The 9,954-nt window shown below is 33.4% G+C and overlaps 1 protein-coding gene across 1 annotated transcript; it reads right to left on the bottom strand.

Annotated features, from left to right (window-relative positions):
* Window positions 1-6,185: 6,185 nt before the first annotated feature.
* Window positions 6,186-7,764, bottom strand: LOC133815843 (HVA22-like protein f). Its single transcript, XM_062248630.1, has 5 exons — window positions 7,606-7,764; window positions 7,460-7,486; window positions 7,244-7,366; window positions 6,902-7,148; window positions 6,186-6,513 (listed from the first exon to the last, which is right to left on the bottom strand). The coding sequence occupies exons 1-5, from the start codon at window positions 7,650-7,652 to the stop codon at window positions 6,487-6,489; spliced, it is 471 nt and encodes a 156-aa protein (XP_062104614.1). The 5' UTR covers window positions 7,653-7,764; the 3' UTR covers window positions 6,186-6,486.
* Between the last annotated feature and the right edge of the window lie 2,190 nt (window positions 7,765-9,954).

The raw sequence follows: 9,954 nt of genomic DNA, 5'->3' as shown, positions 1-9,954 counted from the left end.
CTTCCAAAATCGCATTATGCAGCGAAAAGGTTGTTGCGGAAACTTGGATTGGGCTACGAGTCAACTCATGTCTGCAAGCATGATTGCGCACTGTTTTGGAAAGAACATGCTGGAAAAAGCAAATGTCCTGTTTGTGGGGAGGATCGATGGGTGGACAAGAACACCAAGGGAAAGAAAGTGCCTCATAAAGTGATGCGTTATTTTCCTTTAACCCCTAGGTTAATGCGAAAATATGCATCGAGGCACATTGCTCAACATATGAGATGGCATCACGAGCAACGTATAAAAGAAGATGGTGTATTGCGTCATCCTGCTGATGGGAAAGCTTGGAAGGACTTTGACCGAAATAATCCAACATTTGCAATGGAACCCAGGAATGTGCGGCTTGGATTGGCTGCAGATGGATTCAATCCCTTTGGTAATATGAGTCTTTCTTATAGTATGTGGCCGGTAGTGTTGACGACATATAACTTGCCACCATGGTTGTGCATGAGAGAAACTAATTTCATGTTCAGTTTATTAATTCCGGGACCTCATTCGCCAGGAAAAGATTTTGATGTTTTCTTAAGACCATTGATTGATGAGTTAAAAGAATTATGGGTGACTAGTGTACAGACTCGAGATGCAGTCGATGGCAGTTTCTTCACTCTTCGGGCAGCTTTGATGTGGACTATAAACGATTACCCAGCAAGGAGTAGCCTTTCTAGATGGACTGGCCAAGGTTATCATGCTTACTCTACTTGCAATGTGGCAACACCATCTATTCGTTTACAAAAGAAGGTTGCTTTTTATGGTCATAGACATTTTTTACCAATCAAACATGCCATTAGAAGGGACAAGAAGACATATGGTGTCGTTGAAAAAAGATTACCACCAAAGCCATTAACCATGCAAGAAATGTTCACACAAATGAGTTTTATACCTGATTCTCTTCCTGGTAAGCATGTCAGTTATGGCGGCCAAAAAAGAAAGCGTACAAAAGAGCAAGTTGGTTGGCGGAAAAAAAGTATATTTTTTGAGCTCCCATATTGGGCCAACATAATGTTGCGACACAATCTAGATGTTATGCATGTTGAGAAAAATGTGTGCGACAGTTTAGTAGGCACAATAGTTGGGCTGGAGAATAAGAACAAAGACACAGTTAGTGCCAGAGTAGACTTGGAGAAGATGAAGATGAGACCAGAGTTACAGCTGAGGAAGTTGAATGGTCGGATACAAAAGCCTGCGGCCAAATTCACTTTCACTGTTGAAGATCGCCAAAACTTTTGTCGATTTCTTAAATCAGTGAAGTTTCCAGATGGTTTTGGATCTAACCTAAGGAAAAATGTGATTGATAATGACAATAAGATCACTGGTTTGAAATCGCATGATTGTCACATCATTATGCAACGCCTTTTGCCAGTTGGTGTGCATGCATTCCTAGAGAAATCAATGAGTACAACTATTATTGAGTTATGCACTTTTTTGAAGCTCATTTGTGCGAGAACTCTAAAAGTCTCAGATTTAGAAAAAGTCAAAACTTCAATTTTTGAGATTGTTTGTAAGTTAGAAAATATTTTCCCACCTGCTTTTTTCGATATCATGGTCCATCTACTAATACATTTACCGGAAGAAGCAATACTTGGAGGACCGGTTCACATGAGGTGGATGTATCCTTTTGAAAGGTATATGAAAAAATTGAAGAATTATGTCCGTAATAAAGCACGTCCAAAGGGGTCAATAGCAGAAGGATATGTGGTTGATGAGGCATTAACATTTTGCTCCATGTACTTGAAAGGTGTTGAGACAAAGTTCAATCGTCCAGGCCGAAATGTAGATGTTGGTCCATCACTTAAAAAGATGTCGGTCTTTCGATCTCAAGGTCGTCCAATTGGTAAGAAATCATTAACAATTTTGGAAGATGAAGTGAAGAAAATAGCGGATTGGTATATTCTAAACAATTGCAATGAGATCTTGCCATACCTTTGGTAAGTAATTAAAGTAGTTCATCATTTCATTGCATGTTTATTATAACACTTATTAGTAGCTCTTAAATTAGTTGTTTTTGTTTGTTGCAGAGAGCATAGGGAAATTCTACAGACTAGAGGTGTTGAAAACCTAGACCAATTACATAGAGAGGAATTTCCTAATTGGTTTTATAATAAGATTTATCATCTTCGACAAACAGGATCCTTGGAAGTACATGAAGAATTAATTTCTATAGCAAACGGTTCTTCAACTCGTGTTGCGTCGTACCCTGGGTGTGTTGTAAATGGAGTAAGATTTTTGTGTTATGACAGGGACAAGAATCGAAAAACTCAAAATAGTGGAGTCTCTGTAGCGGGTGTCGAAAATAGTACTTATTACGGCCAGTTGGAAGAAGTTTTAGTGATGTCATATCTTTCTGGTTGTTCTGTTGTATTATTTAAGTGCAAATGGTTTGACACTAATCGGTCTTCAGGATTAAAGTTTGAGCAAAACATAACGAGTATCAAAACCAGTTCGGAGGCCTTCAAAGATGATAAATTTATCTTAGCAACTCAGGCTAACCAAGTTTTCTACATTGAAGACCTTAAAAATAAATCTCATTGGAAAGTCGTCCAAGAAGTGCATCACAGAAATGTGTGGGACATCCCACTAGTTGAAGAACAAGCGGAGAATGTAGAAGTAGATGTTATGCACGACACTAGTTCCTCTAATTTCCAATTATTCGTTGATCTTGGACCGTTGCCACAAATCAGCTTTGAACGTACGGGGGATCCATTACAATTTGTTGAGATAGATAATGTTGCAATTGAGGAGGAGGAAATGGAAGAAGAAGAGGAGGAGGAGGAAGAGGAAGTGGAGGAGGAGGAGGAGGAGGTTGAATATGAAGATGATGAAGAGGAAGATGAACACATAGAAACCGATGATGATAGTGAAGATTATTATAGTGATAATTAAGTGGTAATTTTATAATATGTTGAAGTAATTATTTTTAACAATAAATAATTTTATATAGTCATTTTGAACCGATAAATGTAATTTTAATATCGATTAATTTGACAGATATGGCTGATGTTATTGCTCAATCTCACGAGGGTGATGGTGGAGGATGCGATCCTCCACATGGACCGTCAGATATCCCAGCTGATTGTGAACGAGGTAATACTTTACACATTGATCTAATCCTTAAAATTTAACAATTAATCCATATTAATTTTAAAATATTGAATTTGCATACAATAGCGCCTCCAAATAAACGTGGACGCCATAAAGGATTGAACACGCGGGAAAAGAGGGAACAGTTGGGGCGTCCTCTCCCTCTCGAGTGGGATGTGCGGGGGTGAACATATAAAGAGATCGGAGAGTACAACTCAAATTTCTCAAGAGAGCTCGGATTACTTGTTCGACAGTACACAGATCCGGACTGTCCTCAATGGTCAAAAGTACCAAATGCCTCGAAAGAAATAATACTTGCACATTTGGAAGTAAGTAGTTTATGTATTTTTATGTTAATTCTCATTTTATGTTATATATCATATTTACTAATAAATGTTTGTAAATTAGGATGATTTGTTTGATATTGGGCGTGCTAGATATGGAGAAAGGCATATGCCTGGGATCTTGAGAGGCATTGATACTTCGTGTGCTAAAAAGTATTCTGACTGGAAGTACGATATTAAAGAGCATTTAACGATTAATGGGCCACAAAATCGTTATGGTGGTTGCACGGATACGCAGTGGCAAAAAGCCATTGAATTTTTCCGACGCCCAGAAATTACGGTATTAATTTCTTGCTAAACTTAACTATCTTAATTAAATATATTACTAACGATAACTTTTTGCAGAAACGTTATGTGGTCAACAAGGAAAATAGGAGGAAACTGAAAGAGCTTAGCTATGGAGGTTCTCAGTCAATCCCAGCCCTGCGCTATAAAAAGTTAGTTAATTAATTATTTTTTAGTTTATTTTTCTTATTTACGTTTAATTATTAATTTTATAAAAATATATGTACATGACAGCGCAATTTAGAGACTGGGCAACTTGAGTCCATCCCGGATAGCTGGATGGATACTCACCATAAATCAGGCACAGGGTGGGTGACAGAGACAGCCAAAAATACTTGGGTACGTTATGTTTTTTTAAACATTTTTCAAAATTTTAATTGTTTCAAAATTTTAATTACATTATACATTGTATCATAGGAGGAATTGCGTGCATACCGCGACACACAGCAGACACAGACAACTGATACTGAGAGTTCCACACCAGTTTCGAGTGCGCCTGAAGATGAAGACATATCTTTGGTACAAACTGTCTTCGGAAAACGACGGGGCCACCAGAAAGGATATGGACGTATCCTTAACATAAGGGACCGAACTCCATTTGATTTTCGTCCTTCACAAACTAGAGATGAAGAGTTGTCTGAGATGAGAGAGCGTCTTCGACAGTTAGAGGAGCATGTCCAGACTCATTGTATCACCCCGGGATCTCAATGTGCCCCACCACCACCCGATGATCCCGATGTTGGAGCACCGACTCAGTGGGACTTATGTATGAATTTTATTACAATTGACTATTACATTATCATGTTTAAGACAACTCTTTATTTTGATTCAGCGAACATACTCTTATGTTTTTATTTATATGTTTAATATAAGTGTTTTAATTTTATTCTAATTTTTTTATATTTAATTCAAATTAAATAAATAAATAAATAAGGGAATAACAAATATAAAAAAAAAAATTGGGGAAAAGTCTATACCGAGGACATTGTCCTCGGTATATACCAGTAAGATGTCGGTATATACCAGTACGATGAAAAATTGGGGTTGGTTGTACCGAGGACTTTTGTCACTTTCTACCGAGGACATTGTCCTCGGTAAAACCTATACCGAGAACATTTTTAATGTAGTCGGTAGAAGTTTTGTTTTACCGACGCGGATGTACCGATAACTTTCTACCGACGACATTGTCTCGGTAGAGGGGATACCGAGGACATTTGGACTTATACCGAAGACATTTGTTCTCGGTATAGGCCTTGTTTTTTGTAGTGTTATATGCTACAAGTAAAGACAAAGATGTGGTTACTACGCCATAAGTTTGAGAGCTTTGGCGGAGGGCGTACATGTCAAGGATTTTACGACCATAAGAGATCAAGTCTACATTAGGAATTTATTAAGTATTTTTATAATAATGTATAGTTTTAAACGATGGGTTTAAACTCCAGAGTTTCATTAACGTTTGATTTTTATTTACAATGGATTTTCTATAAATAAAAAGTATTTTTATTTTAAAATCAATTATGATAATAGTCGATTAACATTTCAAAAAATTGGGCGTTACACATTGCTCATGTCTTATTATGCAAATTAATAACACCACTCCAACCTATTCTCACTCTTTTTCTCTTTACAAGACGGCCTATGATGTCCTCTCAACACATCTACTCTCTCTCCTCAATACTGCCACTGCTCGACATATTCTTTCTCACACTCAAGTTATTTAAATTGTTGTTTTCTTTCTTAAGTTTGATTTGATTTTGACTGGACATCTAAGTATTTTTCTGTCAAATATGGTTAATATACAAGATTTTTGGTTGTATCAAATAAATCTAGATAGAGTGTAGTTGAACAGACTATGATTTCGATAAAGTTCAATAGGTTTCGATTTAGGTTGTAAAGTGTCAATTAAATTAGTATCAAAGGTGCCTTGATAATTTTCGAACGCCATCGAGGGGTGCATTAGAAATTATGTGGCAATTTTTTTATTGATTTTTGTGGGACCTTGATGGCCATCGAAAGGTATAATTAATAAGAATAAGTTATTTGGTAGTTTTTTTCGATGGTATTTGATGGCAATTGAGGTTTCGATAATGCCATGATGGATGGCTTGAATGCCACTACAAGTAGTGATACCTATTTCGACCACGTGTCAGTTTGAAAATTGGCGCGTAGAGTAAAGAACTATTATGTTATAATTCTAAAAACAAACTATGTCTAGAGAGAAGCGTCAAGCGCAATTCATTACATAAAAAGTGATTTTCTCAGATACAAAATTATTAAACCCAAATAATATAAATATAAATAAAGTGGGACGATCGATAGATAAAGACGAGTTGGCAAAGGAGATTATTTGAAACGTACGTTAATCTCAATATTAGAATAAGATTACCCTCGATTAATTAAGCCTTATGACATTGTACATTTTCATATCGATCGGTCACGTTATATATATATATAATTAATTATATTATACACATATATTATTGTATCATTCACCAATAAATCAATTGAATAAAGCTCGTGAAATCATTAATTCAGTGAATTTGTTCAAATTCAATTGATGAATTAAGCTTAAAAGGCTCTCTGTTTTCTTTTACTTGTAACATTTATTTATATAAAAAAATGCTGATATAATTATAATCCGTATATATAAAACATATACACACACGATTTTTTTAATTGTATTTATCAATCTATGCAATGAATTTATGATGCTTGTGAGACAGCTTGGTTTGTTTATTCAGTGCTTCCTTGCTTCTTTCTCAGCCTGCAAAAAGAAAACGCAAATAATCAATTGCCCTAAAAAAAAAAGTAATTGATTTATGTTTATAAAATTATTGACCTATGTTTTCTATAAAAAAAAAAACTGAAAATTATGTAAAACTTACATAAAGTACCTATTTTAAGTGATTATTTCTTATTTGTAGCCATAATTTGAATTTTTTTAATTTTTATAGCCAATATTTTAGTTACAATTACCGTTATACCATTTTTCTGGCTCAAATACTCAGAACATAGTGTATTTTTCAAATGTGGAAATGTTATTATAAAAGTGGATAATATTAAAGTAAATGTATTTAAGCTAATTTTAGTTGACATGCATATGAGAATGTGTATAATTAAGTTGTAAAAATATAATATTGTTTTGTACGTACAGCTTTGATGACTCTTTCGAATGCATCTGGTCCATAACGACCGATATATTGTTCAATGGAGTTTCTAGCGTCAAGGCTCATCATCTCTAAAACTTTCCTTTGACTCTCTGGATAATTTGAGTTGACCATCATATGATTCCCAATCTTCACATATTTTCTCACTATATTCCCATATATATATGCTGCTCCATTGAAAAACACCAACCACATGCAAAACAACAGCTTAATGTACGCCCAAAAAGGAACCCTGCATGCATACACAAGCAAATATATATTAATTTATACATGCAAATTCGTATATATATATTGTTGTATATTTGTATATAATCTGAATTTTATTACCATGCGAGGACTTGCCAACAAGAAAGCTCAAAAAGTGCAATGAAGGAATATAAAACCCAGTATGTCAGCCATTGTTGATCGTCTAGTGATGAAGGAGTCTCTATAGCTCTCATCGATGCATATCTGTTCATCCATAAATATATATATATATACAGTGAGCAAAACTATGTTCTCAATTAATAATAACTATTATATATGTATCATTTCTCCACTTACAATGGATAAACAAGCATTGTTCCTGGCCTGCAGGTTCAAAAGAAGGAAAGAAATGGTCAGAGAAACTAAAAATACTTATGTATATAATAATGTCAAACACATTAGTTTGTGTACAAAAATAAATGTATTTATATATATATATATACCCGATAATAGTATCAAAATGTTTAGCTATTGCACCAAGAACACCCATGGCTAGTTGGTACTGCTGATATAATCAAGCAATAATAATATGTATAGATGTATATGTTCTGAAAGGCTGAAAAGATTTCTAATACTTAGAACAATATATGCATGTGTTTGACGATGATGATAATTATATTAGCATATATATGACTGAGATTGGAGAAGTGTTGGAAGGGATTTTGGGGTTTGTGATCAAAGCAAGTAAAGAATTTTTTCTTGAGATGAAAATTCTTCTTTTCTCGTGCAAGAAGAAGATAAAGGATCGAAACACATGAATGTGTGAAAAGTAGGGATTAGGGAAGGAATAATAAGGTACGTACGTAGATCTGTGCCTGTCTGCCTTTTTCAACCTTGCTTGGTCCCACAATATTGTGTATATATTAATTCATATGATTTTAATGTCAAAATATTCCTTGCTTTTACTTTACTTTTTCTCATAACGTATATACTATTTATTATGGAGTGCTTCCTTTTTTTTTTTTTTAAAAAAAAAGTTTTACAAAATCTTCAATGTACAAAAATGCAATTAAGACGAAAAACAAATTCTTAATATTTTTAGCGTTCTCTCAAAGAATATTAATTATATGTTTAATTTCCGTAGTATGATTCAGAATTGTACTAAGGACATAAAAGCACAAGTACTGAGTCAGTCTTTTTTTTTTTTTTTTTTGAAGGAGTATGCTATATAACTCAGACTCGAAGAGGAAATAGTAGGAAACTCATGATAAAAATGGGAAGAAAAAAACCTTGAAACTTACAACTTTACAGAGGATTGATATGTATGAAAAACTGTTCAATGGCCAATATATATATATATATATATAGCGGGATAACCTCAACAAAAATCAAGTTAAAAAAATTAATTCCAACTGGCTCTTTAATTTTATCATAATAAATCATTTTATAATGGGGAACTTTACACTAATTTATATAATTAATATAGGAGCATAATTAATACAAATATGTATTAATACTCCAAAAGGGCTGAGCATTGGTTTAGAATCTAAACTTTAGATCCAATGATTTATTGGTTGGCACTCTCAAAGATTACAATTTTAACAATGTATTCTATCAATATTGCCTAAGAAATTCAATCCAGTTGAATTTAATTGGATTTGATATAGTTATAACTTATAATATTAACATGGGTTAGTTTACATAATTATGGAATTTCGTTTCATTTCATGAAATAATGTTTTTTTTTTTTAAATTATAAAATATTTTAAAAATTCAAGTGAATGAATGAAGAGCATTTTTGTCTTATTTTTAAAGTTAATTTTGATAAAAAAAAAAAAAGATTATGAATGGAATATTTTGATATTATTGAAACTATACAAGAGTATAATTATATTAACTATACGTACATACGAAGATAAAATGATTATTAATATTAATTATTATTGATTTGGTAAGTATGTAGTGAAAAAAAAAAATAGTAGGGGACAAGTGAAAGATAAATTAAATAAAAAAAATAAAGGTATACATTGAATGGAGTTGAATGGAGATGATGATGATTATGATGATGATATGTATATAAAATGGGTATCGTGCACTGCTGTAACCCCGTAGGAGACAGCTTGGTTCCACAACTTTAAATAATCTTTGCTCCAAATATATAAATATATATATTCTACAGTATCCTTCCTTAATTAGTCCAAAAGTTTTTCATCATTTTTTGTACTTCGATTCCTGCATTTCATGCATCCATACCATTCCATATCTAATGTCATTAAAATCATCTTTATCACACAGCTGGCACAAATTAATCTAAAAATTTTAGTATTATAGTATAATGTATATGCATGTTTTATTTTTATTCGTGTATATATATATGATAATTTTTTTTTATAGGGATTTCACTTTAAGCTCTAATGGTGGGGCTCTTAGTATTTCTCCACCCAATAATAGTTTTCGGCACAATTTTTTTTATGACCGTGTATATTATAGCTATTTAGAGCTTCCTGTAAATTTTCAGAAAATTCCAAATAGTTTACAGTACCGAAAACTAGGTTCAAAGATGTTGTTTTCCACACGCATAAAAAAATTATTTACCCATGCAATATATTTGAACTTAGTTTTTGGTACTATAAACTATTCGAAATTTTCTGAAAAATTGCAAGATGCTCTAAATAGCTACAATATACACGGTCATAAAAAAAATTGTGTCAAAAATTGTTCAAAGGTTGAGAACACTGAAAGCGCCACCGGCCGGGCTTAAAGTGAAGCCCTTATTGAATAATTATCATATATATAGGGGAATTCTCCTATAGGCGCTTCACTTTAAGCCCCATCGGTGGGGCTCTCAGTGT

This window comes from Humulus lupulus, chromosome 2 (assembly GCF_963169125.1).
Source record: "Humulus lupulus chromosome 2, drHumLupu1.1, whole genome shotgun sequence".
In the NCBI taxonomy this organism is placed as follows: Eukaryota; Viridiplantae; Streptophyta; class Magnoliopsida; order Rosales; family Cannabaceae; genus Humulus; species Humulus lupulus.
The sequence above is the reverse complement of the archived record's forward strand: the minus strand, read 5'-3'. Positions and strand labels throughout refer to the sequence as shown.